This window comes from Lissotriton vulgaris, chromosome 3_1, assembly GCF_964263255.1.
Source record: "Lissotriton vulgaris chromosome 3_1, aLisVul1.2, whole genome shotgun sequence".
Classification (NCBI taxonomy): Eukaryota; Metazoa; Chordata; class Amphibia; order Caudata; family Salamandridae; genus Lissotriton; species Lissotriton vulgaris.
Window position 1 is genome coordinate 1,775,006,652 of NC_141689.1, and position 23,639 is coordinate 1,775,030,290.

Consider the following 23,639-nt stretch of genomic DNA (forward strand, 5'->3'; position numbering starts at 1 on the left):
TCCAAAGGAGGAACCCCCAGAACTGGAACAGCTGGATCCACCGGAGCCAAAGGATCGACCTCGTGAACAGGACAAGCAGGAGTCGAAACAACCTGGAACTGTAACTCGTCCGAATCCGGTGAACCCCTCGGCACCAGAGTGCCTTTAGACAAAGAAGATCTCTCAGGAGTCACTCGAGGAGAAGGAGAAGGCGAAGGAGACAAGTTCTTTTTGATGACCTCAAGGGGCAGGTGAAGGCGACCTCGAAGCCTTAGCCTTCGACAAGCGGCACCGAGATACAATTCTTCTCTTCCTTTTATGTTTCCTTGACTTAGACGAGTGCGAAGCCGACGACTTCGACTTAGCCCTTTTTTTACCTCTTCCTTCCTTCTTCGCCTTGGCCATAAAGAGCTTTGCTTCCCGTTCCTTAAGAGCCTTAGGATTCATCTTCCTGCAGCTGAATCAATCCTCCATGTCGTGTTCAGACAATAAACATCATAAACAGTCTTCCTGGGGGTCAGTGATGGACAAGTGACCCACCACACTCTGCACGGCTTGAATCCACACTTCCTTGAAGACGACATCCTAAAAGCAACAGTTTGAAGAAGAATCTCACTACAAAGTATCTCAACAATATGGAGAGAGTCAGAAAACCGTTACGCGTCGACAGCGCGGAAAGAAGGGAACTGACGTCATCACGCCGGCGAGGCTCTCTTATGGCTCTGGTGACGTCATGCGGAGTCGCGAGCGGAGCCGTGGCATTGTGACGTCCTTGTCGGCATGCAGAGCTAGGAAAAAAGTTTCCGCGGAATGCTGGCGCAGGGGATATTCACAAAGTGAGGAATTCACAGGCAAATGTATCCATCAGAAACCATGTTGCAGAAAAAAAAGTTACTTACCTCTGGCAATGATCTTTCTGGTGGATACTGTGTCTAACTACAAATTCCTCACCTCTAGAATAATCCCAGACTGAATTCGGAAACTTCAATGCTCTCAAGTCGCCGGTAGGGACACCAGATCTATGCTGGAAGTGACATCAAGTCACATTGCCGAAGACTTTTTTTTTTCTTTTTTTTAAAACTTTATTTTTCCAGTTTATACATCATAAACAAGAACACACAATTGGCATCCATTTAGTGTATGTACGCAGATCGACGACCTCATTAGCGGCACTTAGGATTACAGGAAGCATCAGGGAGGGAACGGACTCATGGGGAAGGGATACAAAAGAACATAATAATAACACAGAAAGAAGGAGCCAGGCATGATGCTGATAAAGGCGGAGAATATCACTGGGGTCCGCGCCCCTGCTCCCCATCAGACCCAGACCCAGCAGGCGCGTCCAACCCACCACTTCCACTTTCAGCCGTGTCACATGAGGAGGGCTCCTCTTCCGCCAGCCCCGATGCAAACATTACGCACACTGCCGACGACTTGCAGTGACCACATCGGTACAGCAATGTCAGTTTCATAGTTTTCTAGCCTTCAAAACAAGAAGAAGGACTGGAATAAATGTTAAATAGTGCACTACCAAACTTGAATATGGACCTTATTAACTTACACTATAAAATATCCATCAATGGGGAGGTGAGCATAAATGGTGAGGAATCTGCAAGGAGAGTATCTACCAGTAAGATCATTACCACAGGTAAGTAAACCTTTCTACTAATGGACACTTCTATCTATATATTCCTCACCTGTAGAATAAATTCAAAAGCAGTACCCTTCCTAGAAGGAACGTTGATGGATGGTTTGATGAGGAATTCCTGCAGAACCAATCTAGTAAAATGGCCATCTCTATGCACTTTAGCGCCACCTTGCACATCTCTGCATAGGCACACCTCTGGGAAGGTCAGAGGTCCAGAGTAGAAAGAGCCCGGATCCCTTCTGTGGGTTGTTTCTTGACTAAAGCATAGCAAGAAATGATCCATCTGGACAGTGTCTGCTTCTAAACTGCTTAGCCTTTCTTGGAGATGCAGTACCCAACGAACAGCTGGATTTTGTATATCCTTAGTATGGTCTAGGTAGAAGTTGACCACCTGCAAGGAATATAAACCATCAAGCTGCTGCTCCTCCTTTGTGGACTAAGACGGAAGATAGGAGGTCAGTAGGGTGATGGACTGGAGTAAATGAAAGGAAATTGTCACTTCAGGAAGGAAAGCCGCCCTTGTTCGCAAAACCAATTAGTCCGGTAAACATTAGGTCAAGGTTTGTAATTCACTGACCTGTCTCACTAGGTGATTGTCACCAAAAACACCATCTTGAAGGATAACATCCACAACTGCCAAGTGTGCAGGAGCTCCAAGGGACACTCCATCAAGAATATCAAAACAAGATTAACGTCCCACTGGGGCACACCAATGGAGTTGGTAGAAATTCATCAACTCCTTCAGAAAACACATCACTCTAGGGAATTTGAACAAGGATAGCTGGTCTGGGAGACAGAGGAACGACAACTATGCAGCCAAATACAGTGCCAACTGCACACCCCCACTAAGCAGGAGAGAGCGTGAACTGTAGGATTAACAGCAAGCGAGCCTGAAGGGTGTCTATGCTGTTGTCTTCGCACCATGAAACCAAGCTGTTCCTTCTCCATGAGTGATCTCCGGAAGGTGGATAGGATTACATTGATCACCTCCAGTGGCAAATGAAAGGAGCTTAAACGGCCCTGGTCAATCTCTAGGTATGAAGGCAGAGGCCTGAGGGACTACGATGCAGCACCATTCCCCTTCGACTGGGATAAAAGGTCCGATGTGAATGCCAGCACTGAAGGTTTGAATACCCTTCCACTTTAGCCAACACTGGGCAATTAGAATGACTTTGACCTAGTCTTGGAAGAAATGTGTTGTAGAGCAGAAAGTACCACCTCAACTTGAAACTCACCGCAAAGGCTCCTCCCAACAGATACTGGAGCGCACAGAACTGCTGGTAATGAACATTTTCTGCGAAAACAATCAAGTCCACTTGAGGAGTGCTCCACCGGGTAAAGAGGTCCTTGTCTATCTCAGGCAGGATTCACAACTTGTGATTGCAAGTTATCACTGGCTCAGACTGTCAGCTTTGAAAATCAGAGACCCTGTTGGACCATCGTGGTCATATTGCCTGTCAAGATCTGGATTGACCAACCTTGAATGGGAGGGAGGAAGACCTTGAGTGCCATTCCTCGAATCACCTGCTGTTGAAGAAGGTTGATGTGAAGCAGCTGCTTCTCTGGACACCAAAGTTCACCAGATGAGCTCCCTACCACTGGGTACAGTCCTTGTTTTGAGGGCTACTAAGGCCCTCCGACAGTGCAGGTTTGTTTAATTCCCCACTAAACCACATCCTCTACAGTGCTTTCGGGAGATTACAATATAAACTAATAGGTATCCCCTGTGCTGGAACTACTGCCTGCAAAGGCACCATTGCAGAACCCTCAGATGCCACTATGAATGTGTGACCAGGAGAATGCAGGAAACCAGCAGACCTAACAAGCATAAGGCCTTCAATACTGGAACTCACACATTCTCTTTTTTTTTTTGGAAAACCTTTATTTACCAAAACAAAGTACACCGCTATTCAGCCGTACATCCCGGAGGCCAGGCAGCATTGTGACTCAATTCGTAAACATGTACAAAACAAAAATACAGGAGTAGTCAGGTTTAATTTTATGATATAAAAATTTAAAATAACGAGAGAAACCAACAGAGCCAGGAAAAGGAAGAGAGGAGAGAGAAAGGAAGAAAGAAACAGAGAGAGAGAGAGAATGAAAAGTAACAAGGCTGAGGAGCACTTAAAATTTTAGGCACATATCACGGGGAGAGGCGGGGTCGATACACCATACAAGCATCAGGATACAAGACAAGCACGTGGACGGGGAGCAGAGAATCAGGATGAACCATGTGGAACCTAGGGAAGGGGGAGCTATGGGGATAGGCGGACCTCCGGCTGAACCATCTCCGGGGGTGCACAAATGTCTCCTCTATACGAGTTCCAAGCACTCCAGACCAACCCCCACATCTTGGGCTTACCCCGAGCCATGTAAACAGTCTTCTCTCGGAGCATGCACCAATCCATATTGGTTTTCCACAGGCTAACAGAGGGGGGGGTCGAAGCACCCCATTTCTGGGCGATGTCTCTCTTAGCTATCATATTGCCCAGGGTGACCCAACGGGTCTGAGCCACATTGTAATCAGTCGGACCCCACACGTTCAGCAGACAGCGCCGAGCCTCCGCATGCAGGGTCACACCAGTCACAACTCTCATTATCGCATGCACACGCTCCCAGTAGGAGGCAATGACCTGACACTCCCAGAGTATGTGCATAAAGGTGGCCATCGCGCCACATCCTCTCCTGCAAAGGCCATCCTGGTAGAGTCCCATGTGGATTAATCTGGGGCCTGTGATATAAACCCTGTGGAGCACCTTCAACTGGACCAGTCGCAGCCTGGCTGAGATGGCCACCTCCTTAGGGGAGGAGACCGCAGATTGCCATTCCTCATCATCCATCTCAATCCCGTCATTCACCCAGAGGTCTCTCAGTTTCATCAGTAGGTCCATCCGCACATTAATTAGTTTTTTAGGGAAATGGCACTATCCGGCATATGGCCGTCCAGCACCCTGTCTTCTAACGGAGACGATTCAGGAACTTTCTCTCCCACAGGCATAGAAGATGTGAGTGCGTGTCGTAGCTGTGCATACCAAAAGTATTCCGTAGCTTCCAGTTGGAACTCGGCCTGTAGAGCAGCGAACGATTTAATTTCCCCCCTAGACAACATGTCTGCGACCTTGGAAATGGCAATGAGGTCCCACCGGTCAAACCCCTTGGAGTGCCACAGTTTCCCCAGCAGGTCAGAATCATATAGGGGAGTAGCCATGGTGAGCCTACCCTGCCAGCCCAAAGTTTTGGTCACCGCCCTCCACAAGTGCACCGCCGTCTCAGTGGGTCCAGTTAGTTTCCGGTCCAGAGATCTAGAGTACAGCGCCCTATAGTACATCCTGTCATTCATAAGCCAGCGATCCATGGCGTATCCCGGGTTGACTGCCGGTCCGTAAAAACCGTGATTAACAGCCGTCAGCTGAGACGCCCAATAATAGCGACGTATGTCCGGCAAGGCAATGCCCCCATCGTACCACGGTATAGTCAATTTAGCAATAAAGATCCGCGGTCTGCCATCCCACAGTAAGGTACGCTGCAGGCTCTCAACCTCTCCAAAGTACCTGGACGGCACTGGGTCTTGTGTGTTCTGGAGCGCATAGAGGAACCGCGGCAGGGACATCATTTTAAATAATGCCGCTCGGCCCAACAGGGACAGCGGCAATCTCTTCCAACCCTCCACATCTCGCCGCAAACGCGCCAGAGGGGGGAGTAAGTTGTTAGTGTAACGCGTACGGGCATCCATTGAGATATAGATGCCCAAGTACTTGAATCCCTGTTGCGAGATCTGTATAGCGCAGCCTCTAGGGAGACGCGGAGTATCTCCACACAGCACATAGAGGTAGGACGTGGACCAATTTATGACCAGGCCCGAGTAACCACCAAAAGTACCCAGTACGTCGAATGCCACAATCAAAGACCGGCAGGGAGAGGTAAGATAGAGAAGGATGTCGTCTGCATAAAGCGAGACGCGATCCTCAAAGCCCGGCGACCATTTGATACCCGCAATATCGGGATGCATACGGATCCATGCGGCCAACGGCTCAAGCGCTAAAGCAAAAAGGAGCGGTAACAGCGGACACCCCTGTCTAGTACCTCTGCGCAAGGCAAAGGAGGTATGACCGACATAGGTCTCGAGGCTTCCCCTCTTTGTGAATGACCACAATAGTGGCCAAACGTTGATCAAGCGGGAGCTCGCCGGCCTCTCGAGCCGCGAGGAACATATCCCTCAGGGGTGCAGCGACGGTGTCCGCCTTGAGCTTGTACAGCTCCACTGGGAACTCACACATTCTCATGAAAAGATGGGACTATTCCTGGATAAGGACAATTCCCTGAGGAGGGTGAAGGCACAGATGAGTGTAGTGTCCAAAAATGATCCTAGGAACTGGAGGTTTTGGGAAGGTTCCAAGTGAGATTTGGGATTCTTGATCGAAAAGTTCTAGTTGAACGTAACATGGCTGTCAACTGTAGGTGAAGCACCACCACCTTTAGTGAACTAGCATTGATCAGCGAAACATCCAGGAATGGAAAGATTGGGACTCCAGACGTAAGATGAGCCGCTACCACTGCTGTCATCTTGGTGAAGCCTTAAGGTGCTGATGTCAAACCTCAGGGGAGTATCTCAAACTAATAGTGAGTAGAACCTACCATAATACGCAAGTACTGCCAATGGGACAACAGAACTGGAATGCGGAAACATGCATCTTGCAGGTCGAATGACACCATCTAGTCCCGAACTTCCAACGTCAACATTTACTGAGCTAGGGTCAATATCTTGAACTTCACCATTCTGAGGAAGACTCAAGTCCCTGAAGGTCTAGGATCAAATGTAGACCACCGTCCTTCTTGAGGAAAAGGAAATAACAGGATTAACAGACTTGTTGCACTTTCTTCCCTGGCACTACCTTCACAGCTCACTTCAACAGAAGTCCTGCCACTTCTTGCTGCAAGATGGAGAAATGGTCTGGCAAAAGAGAGGATGGCAGGGGGAGAGAGGGTGTAGCATGGAGAAAGGTTATTGTATGCCCCCTTTCTAAGATCCGATGGAACCACTGGTTTGAAGCCAGTAGGAAGGAGGACCCCCAGCCACCGACAGGCTTCAAGTGTATTTAGAGAAGAAAACTAGACCTGCTTTCCGGTGCTGCAGGGGAGAAAGCAACGAGGCTTGATGGAGAGGTTCACGGCCCTCACCTCTTGCTCTTTGCCTATAGTGCTTGACTAGCAGAGTGTGGGCTACAGGGTCTGGGGCTAAAAGGACTTTAAGAGGAAAATCCACTTGAGAATCCTCGAAAGCGTCTTATCGGCGCCAGACCTTGGTAGGCTGTGGTTGTTGAAGACCCGAGGATTGGGCTGTGGCCTTGTACGCTTTGAAGCGTTCTAAGGCAGGTTCAATCTTATTCCCAAGTTGGCGTACTCAGTTGACGGGGAAACCCTTCAAGTTGGCCTGCACATCCGAGAAGCCAGAAGTTTGAAGCCAAGTGTGCATCCTGGTGTGCAGATAAGAAGAGATGATCTCTTGATGCTGGCAGTTGCGCCTTTTCACCAGTCTGTTAACCACAGGTGCTGAGGTAGACCTCACCCTGGTTGACATCACTGGGTCTAGCAAGACCACGCTGAAGAGCAATAGGGGTTCTGACAGGAATATAACCAACAGGAGTACATCTGTGAGGACATTCATCTTAACGTCTGCAGTTATTAGCTGCAGCTCCAGTACCTTTGCAGCTTTTTGGACCACTGAGTGGAAGGACATCAGCTCTGGAGAGAGAGGTCCTGTTGGAAATTCCATCTCCATCTAAGGGGAGGTGTCCCATCCATTCGCCACTGACAGGCTGCCAATCCCCCATCATCACCATAGGCATAAAGATTAAAAGGATCAGAATCTGATGCAAAAAGGTGAAGGATCCTCCGCCCATATTCTTCCTCCTCCAAAAGTCTCTGGGCCAGTCTTCCAACCCTGTTCTGGGGTCCCATTGCGACTAAAGGTGGGGGCAGTTAGCAGAACTGATTAATCCTTGCCTGCTGCCAGAGGAGGTGGCTTCTGTGGTGGCTTCTGTGGTGGGGTTGGCCACGACGTGGGAGGCTGCGGTGACTGGTAACGGAGTGCGGGTGAAAAAGCTGGAGAAATCGGCACCAGTACAAAAGGAGCAGAGTTACGTGAAGTCCGGGCCACGAATACTTGGCATCACGCTCCTGGAAAGCCTTTGGGTACATGCGGAGGCAGGATTCGCAGCAACTGGAGTTATGGTCCGAGCCTGGGCACCAGAGGCAGGTGAAATGGGGATCAGCAATGGCCACTGTCCCTCTCAAGCCTTACAGCACTTCAACCTCAAGCGCTTCGGACCAGTCATTCCTTCTGCCCTGAAAGGATTTTAGATGAGGTAAACTCACAACTCTAAGGAGACCGAGAGCTCCAGAATCAAGACAAAAACTTGGAAAAAAGGGAACAACCTTTGACGCAACCAGGTGGTCGCTATAGGGCTTTGGCGATATTATCTGGCATCATTTATAGCATTGATATAAACCAGCAACCCCTACCGGCGTCTTTGAGCTTGGAAGTTTCCGGATCCAGTTGTTCCCTAGCATTAATTTACAGGTAAATAATCTGCAGACATAAGTATCCATCAGAAAAGTGTTTGTGTGTGTATATATATATATATATCCCGAACACTCAATGGCTCCGGCGAGGAAGGAGAGTGTGTGTGTACGTACACACACACACACACACACACACACACAAACATTAATTTTTTAAGTGTTCGAACGGAGTAGTGTATTTATGTACTCCTTGTAGTCACGTCCACTTTGGGTAGAACATATGAGAAATGATAATGTCTGAGTCTGACTCTCCATTTCAAGTTTCTGTTCCCATCTACGTATGACTTAGCATTTACAAAATCGGCTTATATTGGTGAAAAATCAATCTACTCTATGTTATGCACGTTTAAAACTTGCCAAATCAAAACATAACTGATAAAACATTCCTACTACATTTGCAACAAGCAAACCTTCAAGTAAAATGGAAATTCGTCAAAAACTGGACAGCGCAGTGGAGTCCATAAACAGAACTAGGACAACGCCACAAAAATTAAATATATCCTATCTGGACGTATCTGATTTAGAAGGTCAAACACTGAGATTAGAAGTATTTCTTATTAAGTTAAAGGGGACGAAAGGTGACGTCAACATTCTGCGCTATTCATGGGTACACATAATTGCTCATCAGCAGGCAATTAAACCGAACAGGTGGCCAGTGTTTACTGATAAGTATACAATGGCACAGGCATTAGCATAATAACAGAGGTTGGTATTTTGCGATATTTTCCAGTAGATAAAAAGTGGCATCGGGATAGTACTGGTGCGTAAATGTCAGTCTCAAAAGGTCAGTGACAGAGTGACGTAAACCATCAAAATTCCTTCAGCTCTGCTCATCTAGAACATGGACCACCGTTCGCCTGGCAATCAAAATACTAACACGGTAAACAAAGCACAAGAAAGTAAGAGCCGCTTTCCAGACTCAGCAGAGGAAAGGAGTGGGTGGGTCAGGGGTTCAATCAAGCCAGCAGCGCGCATTGTGCCTGGGATGATGCAATGTACTGAAGGTAAAAACACAATGTGCTAGAGAGACTGCGCTCACTGTGTAGCGCATGGAAAGTTTGAAATGTCAGTATGTAAAAAAACATGAGATCTAGATGCACGCTAGACTGGAGATAGAGACAGACTAGCGAAAATATAAACTGATTCCTGTGATAGTTGTGGAGAACATATTGCGATCTCGTCGCCTACGAAAAGCCCTCAACGCTAAAGCCACGACCTCGCATTCCAATAGATGGAGGTGCTGTATGGCGCCCTACACACTTATTTTACATGTACCATCATGCTTCATGTTTCCCAAACCTTCAACTGCCCGCGTCCATCAGGGATTCAACGGAGATGGTCAATCCTGGGGGCAACAGGAGCCCGTGATAGCCGAAAGGTTAGACACATGCTGCTTGGAGAAATAAACACTGTCTGATTTACTTGCCACTGCTGAGAGGGACTCCACTAAAGTATAATTTGAGATGGTGGCTTCCGGTCCTCGGCACCGGCACTTAATTGTCAACACCGGCACTTATTATCGTCTGCCACATGATGGCGCTGTTTAGCTTATTTGAAGATGAGCACAACAGTTGTTCATTAATTAGATATACAGTAAAATGGTTAATACCTGCTTGCTTCCCAAGTCATTCTTATAGCTTTGGGGGTACTGGAATAGTCAGAATTGTCACACTTATAAGAGAGTGATGGTTAGTAGCTGTGTGGGTAGTGTCTTGGCAACACTGACAGGGACACTCTTTTTGAGTAGCTGCGCGCTATATAGGTGCCTTTATATTCCTATTCATATTCAACCACTCTTGGGAATGCTAGCTCCTGTGATGGAGGGGGTGGCTTAGGTAGGCAAGATGTAGAGTTGTCCCCCGTAAGCGGCCGCAAAACACTACTGTAATAATTGTGTGAGGCCACCTTTAGAGCTACGCGGTGGAAGGAACAGGAGGGTGCACGCAGACAAGAAAACCGGGCGCCACAGCAGAGTCTTTTCTCGAAGGAAAATGGTTCATGGAAGGTGCGGTCAGACACCTCCGTGGTCCGCCTCACGTGGGATCTATACAATCCTATCACTCTGTCCTGGACCCAAGCCAAGAAGCTGCTTCCCAGGAGTGCAGCGGTGGCTTTGGAAGGCAGGATCATAGCCTTGGAATGGGGAATCCCTCTTTAAGCAGACCTTTCCAACTCAGAGAGGGTAAGGACCTGGAGAGGCTCTGAACCTCCCTCGGCTTTTCCTCAGGTCAGTGCAGTCCCTCTTAGGCCCTGATTAAGAGTAATTTGATCACTGGGTGCAGTGTTGTCGAGGGTGGTAAAGTACCTGGTAACTCCGAATCCGCGTCTGAGCACCGGGCCTGTGAGACATTATTACGCAGCTTTAAGACTACAGCATAATGAGATTTATCAAGTAAATGGATGCAGAATAATTGCTAGATGTATTTCCATATGCGCAAACATTTCAAGTTCTCCTAGGCTATAGGAAAAATAAGTTAACTCTTCATTCCTGTCATCACATCGTCTCCATCTGTGAACAGTGCGGGTGAATACGAACGAGGAGCTCTTCCCAACGAACACGTTGATTTCCTCCTGGCCTCCATTTTGTTGCCCTGAGAACCAGGATTTCGTCACAACTACAATCCAGCGCCCTCCCTTGAAAGGAAAGAGTTCCAACAGGGTAACCTACAATTTTCTTTTAGCATGGCTGCTGACTAAAGAAACAAAACATACATTTTCCGAAAGGGAGCTTACTGTTTTTGGTAAAGTAAGGTAAGGAAGAGGACTCATCGGCCATATAATGGCGAAAAAAGCCCCAGAAGTCTGTACTCGTATTTGGAGTTTACTCAGAAAGTTATTGCTGTTTCTACTCAGCGAAGTACAGTGGAAGGCTGTAAAAAAGACGTCATGATCTAAAAACAATAGCACATGATCAGTTTAGCAAGGACCTGGAGGAAATATTGCAGCCGGGGAGGCCCATCAAGGAACTGAAACTCGAGCCGCGGAAGGAAAATGTGTGCACAATGGTGGCATGATGATGATGGGCCCTGACAGCATCGAAGGTGGGTGGAAGTAGGAACAGCTAGAACTGCTGAGTGCACCGTCCAAAGTAACAGGCTCCTTCTACTCTACCTGTGACGAGAGGACATATGCAAACATGCATGGAATGCAACATTTGTGGCACACACACGTTACTCAGATTAGCATCAATGTCGCTCCAGTATACTTTTCTCTTAGACATTCCAAGCATTAAGTGGGACCTATGCGAAAAAGGCACCGAATAAGAAATTGCAAAAGTTGGAAATGTGCTTTCACATCACAGAGACGGCATTGCTATTGTATGTTTGAATATAGCATTTTCACTTCGTTACGTGTTTTTATTGAGCCACATACAACACATTTCCTGCAAGTCCAAAGATATCTATGACGCAAGCGTCTTGAATTAATTAAAAGTCTCATTTGCAGCAAGTCTGGGATATGAGGTCTTTGATGCCCGCGACAATGGGACCGGACGGGGGTGTCTGGCTGAACGATGGAAATATAAACCTGCACCTGTACATCCTGGTGGTGCCCTTGGCCCATCCGGTGTATGTGCGTGCTGCTGAATACTTTGTTGTATTAACAATAAAAATAATTGAACAAAAAAAGATTTGTAAGAGTTAGTACTACGTTTATTTTTGAAAACATTTGCATGTATTTCGTAATAGTTTTTTTTAAAGATGAAACTGCACATGCAGGAGGGTGTTCCTTCATCAAGTCCTCAATCTCCTAGGAAGTAACAGCTCACATGAAGGTAAAGTTCGTGTTACTACAGCATCCACGACAAGTGTCATCGCTGCTTCAGCAGGTTCAGTGTGTGCCTCATCATCGACAACCACCGCCACAGGTGGTACTGTTCGCAGTGGTATTACACCTTCACAATAACGTAAACGCGCATCATTACTATGTTGGCCACGCCCACATCCCAAGCCACACAGACTCACTCCATCCATGTCAAGGACCCGGGTAATCATGAGTCTCGACCTGCAGGTGAGGATTTATTTCAACCACAGCTGAACATGGTCATGAACTAACATTCAGAGGCAAACTTTACACTGAGTGCCCAGATACACCTGCGACATCAGGAAACACGCCCACATAGCTAGAACGGAAAGAATGGTTAGTGAAAGTTTGCCGCAGGCTGAGCGATCCCAGAGGCAACGTGACATTCAGTCTGGTGACGCTGTAGCACTAAGATTCACTGAGACCATCACACAGACCCTCAAGGACACTATTGGCACAAGGAGCGACATGTCGCTACAGCAACACGAAGTGCAATATGGTAACCCGCAGAGGGCTTTTTTCGTCACACCCCCCCCTCCCCCCTTCTTTTCATCTATATTTGTATGTTTTTTCTGAATGGGGCTAAAAGGTTGCCCTTTCATGGTGAACGCCTGGATGCACTTTAATGTCAATGCTACCCTTAGCTGGAGGCAGCGCCCCTTACCCCCTGGGTGGGGGAGGCAGCGCCTCACAAGGGGATTGGGGAGAGGGACGCCGTAAAGGGGATGGGGGTAGTAGGCAGCACAGGGTGGGTGGGGCAGGGGAGTAATTGCATTTGATAAAAAATTGGAGAAATCCTAGTTTTAAGATACATTTGTGTGTTCGGAATAACTGTGGGGATATGACTTAAGTGAGACTTTATGTGCAATACATTTTATGCGTAATGCACTTTATGTGCAATGCACTTTTGCACTTTAGGCACTTCTACTCTTTATTTATTTATTTATATGCTTCTATAGCGCAGGAATCGACCTCGGAGGGGTATCTCCGCGCTTGTGATCTTCCAAGATGCCAGATCAAAATCATAATCATAATCATAGAGTGCCCTAGATCTTACGTAGCCAGAAACAGGTGTGTCTTCAGGGATTTCCTGAAAGCATAAAGGTTAGTGATTTGTCTCAAGACAGGGGGCAGAGTGTTCCACAGGGTAGGGCCCTTGTAGGACATGGAACGACCCCCTTGTCTTGCCTTCTTGATACGAGGAACCTGAAGCAATAATTGGTTGCTAGAGCGCAGCGAGCGGGTCGGAATATACAACTGAAATAGTTCAGCCAGATATTTAGGGCCAGATCCATAGAGACATCTATGGATTACACAACACACTTTAAACTCAACCCGCTGGCGAATGGGCAGCCAATGGAGTTTATACAGAAGGGGGCGTGAAGAGGACCTAGGAGGAGCGTCAAGAACCAGTCTGGCCCCAGTATTCTGGACCACCTGCAGACGGCTCAATTGTTCCTCATTGGCAGATAAGAGCATTCCATTGCAGTAATCCAACCTACTGACAACCAGTGTCTGAACCAGCGTTTTCCTGTAGCAATCATCCAGGAACGGGAACACACGCCTCAAGAGTCCAATAATCCTGAAACAGGTTCCCGCTACCTGATTCACATGCTCCTTTAATAGTAGCGCCTGGTCAAGCCGTACCCCTAAGTTTTTTACTGTCTGCTTAGGACAGGGAGCAGATCCTAAATCCAGGGGCCACCATTCAGGCGACCATAAGAGGGGGGCCTCTCCAAAAAACATGACCTCCGTCTTGCCCACATTACATTGTAGGCAATTGGAGGCCATCCAGTCAGATACTGCTCTCATACCGGTGGCAAATGCGTGTTTAATTGCCGGTGTCAGGGTATGGAAGGGAAACAAAAGCTGAGTATCGTCAGCATACAATACTGGAGTGAACCCATATTCTCTCACAATGTCCGCCAGGGGGGCCACATACACATTAAAGAGTGTGGGGCTTAGGCATTTTGCAGTTTTGTGCAGCTGTATTTTTCCAACTGCTCTTGATAAAATTAGGGAAATTAGAACAGAATGGGAATTTTGTTAAAGTTAAGCTCCAAATTGTTTTTTATAAGTTTAACTTTGATCAGAGATGTAGAAGAAATTGGTACTTTTACACATTTAGCACTTTTTGTGCCTACAAATATGAAACGTAAATGTGTGAAATGTATTTGTGTGAAACATATTTAATGTACATGATCTTGTATTCCATTCCAACACTGCACATATGCACAGTGTTCAGTTGCACCCTAGCTAGGTTTGAACTGCATTTTATATATAGCAACAAGCCCGTTTAAACTCATAAATAGACATGGCACTTCATGAGAAGAAAGCTAGAATCTATAAGATTTATTTGATATATAAAACAATCCTATATCGATATATATATATATAAATATATACAGAGAGAGAGAGAGAGAGAGAGAAAGAGAGATTTATATACATACACTTACATATAAATATGGCTACAAAACAACACTCGCAGCCAAATTCACCAACCTCCTTGTCCTGTAGTCATGTGTTTCCAAGAAATTCCGCTGGGCCTCGTGTTTGGAAGGATGGTCCGCAGCCAGAGCCACATCAGTGGTGACGAGCCCCAGATTGATGGATCCCGCTTCTAGCCAGTAAGCCCTCCGCAGCACTGCAGGCTGGAGCCCTACTTTGCAGCTATCCAGCTGCTCAATGTACTGCCTGAGCTGGACATCTTGGATAGCTAAGCTGATCCCCTCGCCAACTGCCTGATTGTGAAGGTTACAGTTTGCAACTCGGATTACACCCATCTAGGGAAAAGTGGAAAAGAGACTAATGTCACAGATCACACAGTCATGCCACAGAGGCAATGCATAGACCATCATGCACAGAAATATAGACTACATCATTAAGAAACTGATTTATTGACACCACAAATAGCTCTTTCGGGAAGAATTAGCAACTCAAAGTTGTTGAACAAAATGCTTAATTCACCAATAAGATTCTGGTGTTAGAAGTCGGGGAGTTAAGATTGGGGAGGATGGCAGTGTACGGCTGACCGCTTTTGGACGCACGGAGCTCGCTGGTGGTGTTGCAGCTGAAAACATTCTGGCAGCCTGAACACGGAATAAAGCTCACCCTGCTCAATGGTTCGTCCTCTACTTGTATTGCATTGTAATTGCATTTATATAGCGCTTACTACTCCTGACGAGGCGTTGAAGCGCCTTTTCGGCGAGTAGCATGCTACTCTGGAACCCATAAAGGATTAGTGTTGAATTAATATAGTGAAATATGAAAGTAATTTGAGTGGTGGATAGGTTAGTCAGTTATTTAGATTCAGAAGGATAGCGGAAGGATAGAAGAGGGAAAGAGGTTTGCATTTATTTAGTGCTTGCTACCCCTGATGGGGGGTTGAATTGCTTTTTTGGCGAGTAGCACGCTACTCTGGAACCCGTAAAGGATTAGTGTTGAATTAGTATAGTGAAATATGAAAGAAATTTGAGTGGTGGATAGGTTTTTCCGTTATTTGGATAGAGATGGGTAGCGGAGGGATAGAAGAGGGAAAAAGGTTTGCATTTATATAGTGCTTTCTACCCCTGATGAGGTGTTGAAGTGCATATATGATTAGTGGTGAATTATACAGTGAAATATGACATTTGAGAAGTGGACAAGTTAGTCTGTTATTTTGGTTGAAAAAGATAGTGGAGGGATAGAAGAGTGAAGGATTTAGATGTTGTTTGTTTGTTTTGGAGCTCATAACAGTAGGAAGAGGCTTGGGATGAGTAAAAAGGGATGTAGAGGGGAAGAATCAGAGGGAAGAGTTTAGAAAGGCTTGTTTTGGGGGAATCGGTGTAGTAAAAAAGGTGTCAGATGATGCAAGGAGGGCTAGAATTGGGGAGAGTCTAGAAAGGGTTATTTATTTATTTAAAAGTTTTGTATAGCACAATTTTTGGGGATCATAGTAGTGGTATGGGGTTTGGGATAAAAGAGAGTGGATGTAGAGGATATATTGATAGAGGCAGAGGGTGAGAAATAGGGTAGTGCATTGGAAAGAGTAATAGAGAGAAGTTTGAGATGAGTCAGAAAGTTGGGGTAGAAGATATATTGAGAGAGGTATAGGGTGAGAAATAGGGTAGTGCATTGGATATGCTGAATTAGAATAAATATATAGAACCATAAGTACATGGAAAGTATATAGATGCATAAAGGAGGTAAGTATATGTGGATATTGATAGAGGTATAGGAGGAGAAATAGGGTAGTGAACAGAATATGCTTTTTAGGGGAAAAGTAATAAATATATAGATCCAAGTACATGGAAGGTAAATAGATGCATAAAGGAAGTAAGTATATGTAGATTAAAGATGCATTAGATAAACTCTGATTTTCAAGTGATTTTCAAGTGTTGTTGTACCCAAAAAATGAATTTTATTTATTTTTGAACAACATAATTATTCTACATGTTTATACAAAGCAATACACAAAGATAGGTACATATCTTTAGAACAAATAAATGCTTATATACAGAGGGATATGGTGCATATTTCTGTTTGTGTAGGGTGCTTATGTGGGGAAGAGCCAATTCTTGAGTAGTTTTCTGAATATAAGGTGGTTGGTTGTCCATGGATCTTATGTTGGGGGTAAAGAGTTCCATAGTTTGGCTGCTTGAATAGAGAAGGATGTGCTACCCATGGTTTTTTTCTTGTCTCTCAGGATTTTGAGGTGAGGTGCCACTCTAGAGTGGAGGTTCCTTTCTTGAATGTGTTTGGTGATTTTATTCCTGATGAAGAGTGGTCCCATTCCATGTGTTGCTTTGTGGGTGAAACAAAGCAGCTTCAACATGGATCTACTGGCAACCGGTAAGAAATCTAGGTCTTTCAAAGCAGGTGAGATCTGGCAGCCAAGTTCTGATTCCATTGTAGTCTTTTCATGGTTGTTAAAGGTGATCCGTGGTAGAGACTATTGGTGTAATCGAGTTTGGGCAGAACAAGGGAGGTGGTAGCTTGGCCCTTGTGTGGAAATCCCAAATCGGGGAAGTTTTGTGCAGAGTTTTTGTAGTGACAAAGCTTGATCTTGCAAGTTTGTCCATTTGCGAAAAAAACAATTGATGGACAGAATGCAGAACAATGTCATACATTCACTCCAGTACAGAGATCTGGGCCTAAATCCATCCTTTTTTTGCTCACCATGCCATTCCAGTTTGGACCCAGCCATATGTAAATCAGTCTTGACCCTGCGCCCAATGGGAACAGTCCAGCCCGAACTGCCAGGCCAGTTCCTCCCTGGACTGAAAACAAGCATCCTAGGACCGGTTTTGGGCTTTCAGCCCACATCAGCCAGGATAGCTTGACTACAGTGGCATGGAGAGCACGGGACCCATGTCTTGGCATACCCGTCCCACTCGGGGTGACTAATGCAAAAATAACAATTGATGGAAAGAATGCAGAACAATGCCATACATTCACCCCAGTACAGAGATCTTGGCCTAAATCCATAGTTTTTTTGCTCACCACTGGATTCACGCTAGCCTGGCTGAAGGGTGACATACCCTGAACACTTTCCCAGGATGCTTGTTTACGGTCCAGGGAGGACCTGGCCTAGCAGTTCGGTCAGGACTGTTCCCATGAGGCACAGGGTCAAGACTGATTTGCATATGGCTGGGTCCAAACTGGGGAGGCGTAGTGGGCAAAAGAACGATGGATTTAATCCAGATCTTTTGACTGGGAGAGAATGTTTGCATTGTCAGCATTCCGTCCATCATTTATTTGCTGTAACACAGTTTGTCCATTTGGGCATTCATCAATAGCTTGGAGTCCATGGTCATTCCAAGATTTTTTACTTCCTTCGATGCTTTAGGTGGTGATCTCAATTCATCAGGCAGCCTTGAGGGACCCCTGCTTTTGTGGAGTATGGTTTGGACTAGAAAGGTGGGGTATGGATGACATTAGTTCTGTTTCAAAGGTAGGACACGGTCCAGTCTAAAGCAGTCCCCTCTGTGCCGGTTTCGTAGAGTCTTTGTACCCGAGTGTCATGGTGAACCGTGTCAAAGGCAGCCAAGAGGTCCAAGAGGAGAAGCGCAGCAACCCCGTTGCGGTCAACTGTGTTTTCTTCACATCATCCCAGATGGCAAAGAGGGCAGATTATGTGCCTCTTCCCAGTCAGAATCCTGTTTGGAAGTCTGTAAGTATGGCATGCTTTTCAATGAATTGTGACATCTGGGCAAATGCCGCTCTTTATATCAGTTTGCCCAGGAAAGGTCCATTTGTAATGGGTCAGTAGTTGTCAGGGTTCAAAAGTTTTTTTTCTTCAGTAAAGGGCGTATGTATGACTATTTGAGTTCTTCTGGAAATATTCTGGTAGTTAGGGGATCATTGATGATTCTTCTTACTGGAGTGGCAGCAGAGGTTGTTATATGTATTGTCTTGAAAGTTTGCGGTGTACACAGGTCAGAAGGGCTGCCGGCATGCCTGCTTGATTTGACCAGATCCATATATTCATTGTGTGAGATATGTTGGAAGGAACCGAGAGGCTGGGTTACAGTATTCTTGGATTGTTGTTTTGTAAAAGGGTTAGTGCTGGGGCTTTGTCTCTGATTTAAGTAGGAGTCCAACGTGTCTGCTTTGTCCGTGTAATGATTTGCCAGTTTGTCCATGAAATCTTGAGTAACGGGATGAGTTCCTTCTAGGCAATTTGGTTTACGCAATGCATTGAGTATTTTATATAATTCTTTATTTGCACATTTAGCATTTTGAATTCTGTCTGAATAGTACTTTTTCTTTGCTTTATTGATAGCGGACTTGTATAATCTGCTAATTTTCTGTAGGTGAAGTTTGTCTTGTTTGGCGTTTGTTTCGAGCCAGGTACGTTGCAGCATTCTAATTTGTTGTTTTAGGTCTTTTATCCCTATATTTCTCCAAGGTGCTTTTTTTCTTTTGTTTTGTTGTGTGGATTTGAGTGGTATCAGGATGTCAAAAGCTTCCTGTAGCCACTCATAGTTTTTTAACAGAATTTGTTTCCAGATCGGTAATGGATGTTAGTTGTGTTTCTAAGCGTTCCTGATTGAGTTTGTTCCACGGTCGATGGGTGGATGCATGTAAGGTCATTTTAGGTGAGTCGCTTAGTGTTGTTTTATGTTGGAAAGCAAGCAAATGGTGGGCTGACCATGTGACTGGAGATATAGATTTAAAGTTAACTAGTTCGGTATTAGCAAAAATGACATCTAGGATGTGTCCAGCAATGTGTGTGGGTTTGTGGACGATCTGATGCAGGTTCAATGTGTCTAGGCCAGTGATTATTATTTTCGGTTGGGGCATATTGGGTTCGTTAAACCAAATGTTGAGGTCACCCAGAATGCATAGATTGGAGTGTATTGTTATAAGGTTTGAAACTGTGTCTAGAAGTGTGTATGTGAATGTCGCCTTGCTAGGTGGAAGTCTGTAAAGGAGCAGGAAGTTACAGGAGGAAGACAGTGTAGGATTGCATCTGGTTAGAAGAGCCTCACAATACTTTATGGAGATGTCGTCAACTTTAGCGATATGTAATATTTGCCTCAACACAACAGCTAGGCCACCTCCTTTTTTGCCTATACGATTTTGGGTGATCCTTTGATATCCTTGAGGAATGGCTTCGTGCAGGACTGGAGCCATATCATCTCCTAACCATGATTCAATTATGAATAGCATGTCTGGTGTTGTGTGAGGGAGAAGGTCGTAGATGTGATGTTTGTTTTTAGGGAGCGATTGAACATTTATTAGTAGACAGTTTAGAGAAAGTGGTTTGGTGACAGTGAGACTTTGTTTTGTAGAAGAGTGATCAGTATTGTGTGGGTTTTTAGCAGGTGCGTTTTTATTGCTGGTACTAGCTGTATTAGGATAGCAATTGTTAGCTGTTCAGTAATGTGGTTCTCGTATAGCAGGCTAAGAAGGCATTTTGATGGGTCTGTGTGTGTAGGTGGTGGAGACGGTGATTGAGAATGAGTTGGTGTGCTGTGTTGTTTTTGTGGTGTACCCTTGTTCTGCAGTAGACATGGCGAAGAGAAGTTGTGAGGTGTGGCACGTCGCTTATATTGTTTGTGTGTGTTTAGGGCGGAAGGTGTATGAGTCAGGGGTAGTGGTGCAGCATGTGGGTCATGTATTAAGGTTCTAAATTGTCCAATGGATGAAAGGAGGTTGCAAGAGTGTTGCTGTGTTGCTGTATGTGTGTTAGGGGTGGTGGAAGAGAGAAAGCTTGGCATTGGAGTTTGTTCCTTTGTGTAGTTGCAAAGGTGGGTGTATGTTAGTATTTTGTGACAGTAAGTATTATGAGGTGTTGCGCTTGAGAGATTTTGTTGTGCTGGTGTGCGTGATATATTTTGTTTTTGAGGAGTAGTGAAAAGAGGTGCTGGTATATTTGTTTCATAAGATGGATTGGTTTGTATAGTATTGTTTGCGAGTGGAAGTTGTAAGGTAGAGGGTGTTGTGATGTGGTTGTGAGTAGAGCGGATGTGTGTAGGACGGGATGAAGTAGAGGTAAGAGTGTTTGTCTCAGACTGGTTTGTTGCAAGAGTTAAAATGTGTGGTGCTGTGCAGTGTATGTGTTGTGCGTTTGTGTTATTATGGTAGAAAGAAGAGGAGGGTGTTGGTTGGACAAATGATGGAAGGCTGAGTATATCTTTGTTGGTGATAAAAGGGGGACTGTTGGAGTAATTAGAGTGGGGAGTGTGTGTCTGGATGGGCTGTAGTTAATTATGGTGGGGAACTGGGTTGTGTTAGTGATGAGTGGATTGGTTAGTGGTATAGGATAGAGTTGTGTACTGTTTCTAGGTGATGGTGGAAATGTGTGGTAGCTGGGATAGAGGGTGTATAGGTGTGGTTTGTGTGGTTTTGTAGTGGGTGCTGAAACATTGAATTGTGCATAGGGTTAGTTTGTAGTAAATGATCGAAGTACATTTGGTGTGAGTGTGTTACTCTGTTTGTGGATGTGGATGGTGTAGGGTGGGTATTACTGAATGAGAAAATGGGCAGCATTCTGGCCCTGGTCCCGACCAGTTTCCAACAGGCAACTGCCCTTGTCCCCTCCGTAAACTCTGTCCTTTTACAGCTATAGTAATCCGATGACCCCTTCAGTCAATGGGAACCCTAGCCCTAACCCTATCCAATCACAACACTAGCCCTAAAATCTAGAACCAATAGGAGATCAAGACCTTACAGCCAATCATAGCCCTAGTACAAGCACTCAGTCAGGCAAAAAACCCTAATCCCTACGTCCAATAAAGGGCTAACCCTAGCCCTAGTCCCAAACCAAGTCACAGCAACTAATCACACTGGAAACCATAATCCCTACTTCCAATAGAAAGCCTAGCCGTAGCTCTAGTCCCATACCTACATTTATTGAATCACTGACCCAGAAACCACTCAGAACCCTCAAATAACCAACCGATGATAACACTAACCCCAATCCAATAGAAACACCAGATACAACCACCAATCAGTGCACACATGTACCATCCAATTGCAGACTATGTAAGGTCCGAGCTACCTAAGACAAGGCTTCCTGGCTAGGGAGATAGGAGCTGCTCCTCTATTCAGAATCTCCTAGGAGACAGACAGGCTCAATCCACACTTTGGACTTCTGCAGATAAGGGCCTAACAAACTTTGTCTAGCAATACTGTTTGTATAAAACTCCCTCTCCTAGCCAAAACCTAGTGCACAATCCCTATAAAACAAAGCTTGAACAGCTCACAGCAGATTACTGCTGTCTCAGAGCACACTCTGTGCCAGCCCCGCTCTTTAATGGTGGCTCTGCAGCATCTGGTGTCCACCGGTTGGGTGAAGTCCTGCCATTTTCTATGTATATTTGAGAGCACTCTTGGTGAAATGACTACGCATGAAGGCGTTTGCGCAACTAGCCAAATCGCTGTGGGGCGTGCTACTTAGCGGGTGGCAGGAGCATGTGCTGCAGCTTTATGCAGCTCCTAAGAAGCGGCAGGGGGAGGGCTGGGGTGGGGGGATGTACAGTTGTGCAAAATGAAAAAAGTCTTACAAACTTTTTGGTATAGTCACACAAAAGGAAATAGCAACAGCATCTCCAAGACGGCTTCAAAAATTTGAACTGCTAAAAAGGGGAGACAATGAAGGAGGAGGGGAGTACTTTTAATGTACAGGTTTCATCTTTTCTGTTAAACTTGCCATTCCCCCAATGCTTCTACCTGGCCTAGGAAACTTTGAATGATTTTTTTTGTTGCCTGAGCAGGTGGGGGCCAACCTGAGTGGGGAACTACACAAAGCAAAAAGGTCTGGTGAGCACATAGTAGAGCAAACTCTGTCTTGCGCTGTGGCACCTGCCCAAGAGTATGGAACTGTTCTTCAGTTTTCAAGCTCAGACCTAATTTCATCTTTCCCAAATACCTACTAGTCTTGCTTGTTATAAGCATGCTGATTTAAAGCACTCTGATACCTGCGGATAAAGTTTGCGCTATATAAAAGTGAAAACTAATACATAAATAAAAAAAGCCTACCTGTACCACGTCCGTTCTTATCCTGCAATGCCACATATCTTTGGGTCCCTGTACTTATTAACTGCACCCGGCTGTGGGAAACCTCCATGGCAGGAACAACGTGTTGCGGGGCAGACACGGGCAATGTAGCCACTGTCCTGTGGTTGCACCGCGGGGTAATAGTGTAGGGGCAGGGAGGCAGTTGGTAGTGCTGTGCCATAGCAGTGTAGTTCTCTGTGTATGCTGGGCATGGGGGTTGCTATTGGCTGACAAGAAGTGGTGAGGAGGTGCCGGTTCGGTGTGCCTGCTTCCTGATCTTGGGCAGCCGACAGGTAAAAACAAGCGCTGCCTAGGCTCTACCTAAAAAACAGCCAGCCCCCATCTCATGGTTCGGAGGTTAAAAATAAAAAATAAATAAAAGATCAGCCATAGAAGGGATGCAATCGGCCCCTGGTGCCACTGTACCTGCTGGACTTTGGATAGCTACGCCCCTATGCTGGTTCGGTACTGTTTGCCCAAAGTAGCAGATGAGGCGGTTTTTTAAAAAGAAAGTTAGCAAATCTAGAATTGTTTCTGGGGTGAGCTTGAGACAATCTGAGAATGCTACAGAACACAAAGCCCATTCATTCAGAAGTGCCTGGAGACAGTAGCATCCTTCTATGAGGCACGTTTGTGAAGCTAGGTGATTTATTTCTCAGCTTTGAAGCTGGTAAAAGAGCGGAGAGAACTAATAAAACCACCGTAGAGTAAAAACATGACCACATAACATGTAAAGCGCTCCGATTCCTTCAGGTCTAGCTAGCGCTGTTTAAAACTCAAAATAATACTAATAACAGGCTCCACATTCAATCTTTCATCCTTCAGAGGTCGATAAAATGAGTACCACTGAGTTGGGTAGTAATGTTTGTCATCACAGCCTACATACCAAACAAATGGTAGACAGCGCAACCTAAATACAGTTAATTGCTAATTGTGTTATTTTTGTCTGCCACAGCCGTACATAAGTTCGCTCAACAATACTTTTTCCGGGCTAACTAAACATAATTCCACATTAAAAGCAGTACTTTTGGCCTACACATTCCTTGTACGGACTGCTCTTTCCAACTTGAAACAGGGCGAAATATTTAATGATTCTCAGGGCACACATAGTGAACTCACCACGCAGCTGGTGAAACGAGGTGCA

General features: G+C 45.6%; 1 protein-coding gene across 15 annotated transcripts in view; it reads right to left on the reverse strand.

Annotated features, from left to right (window-relative positions):
* BLTP1 (bridge-like lipid transfer protein family member 1) overlaps nt 1–23,639 on the reverse strand; it is a 1,831,302-nt gene that overhangs the window by 1,451,461 nt on the left and 356,202 nt on the right. For all 15 annotated transcript variants that reach the window (XM_086962202.1, XM_086962209.1, XM_086962198.1 and 12 more), the window contains one exon: nt 14,513–14,793. In XM_086962202.1, coding sequence (XP_086818328.1) covers nt 14,513–14,793 — 281 coding nt within the window. The remainder of the gene's footprint in view (nt 1–14,512; nt 14,794–23,639) is intronic.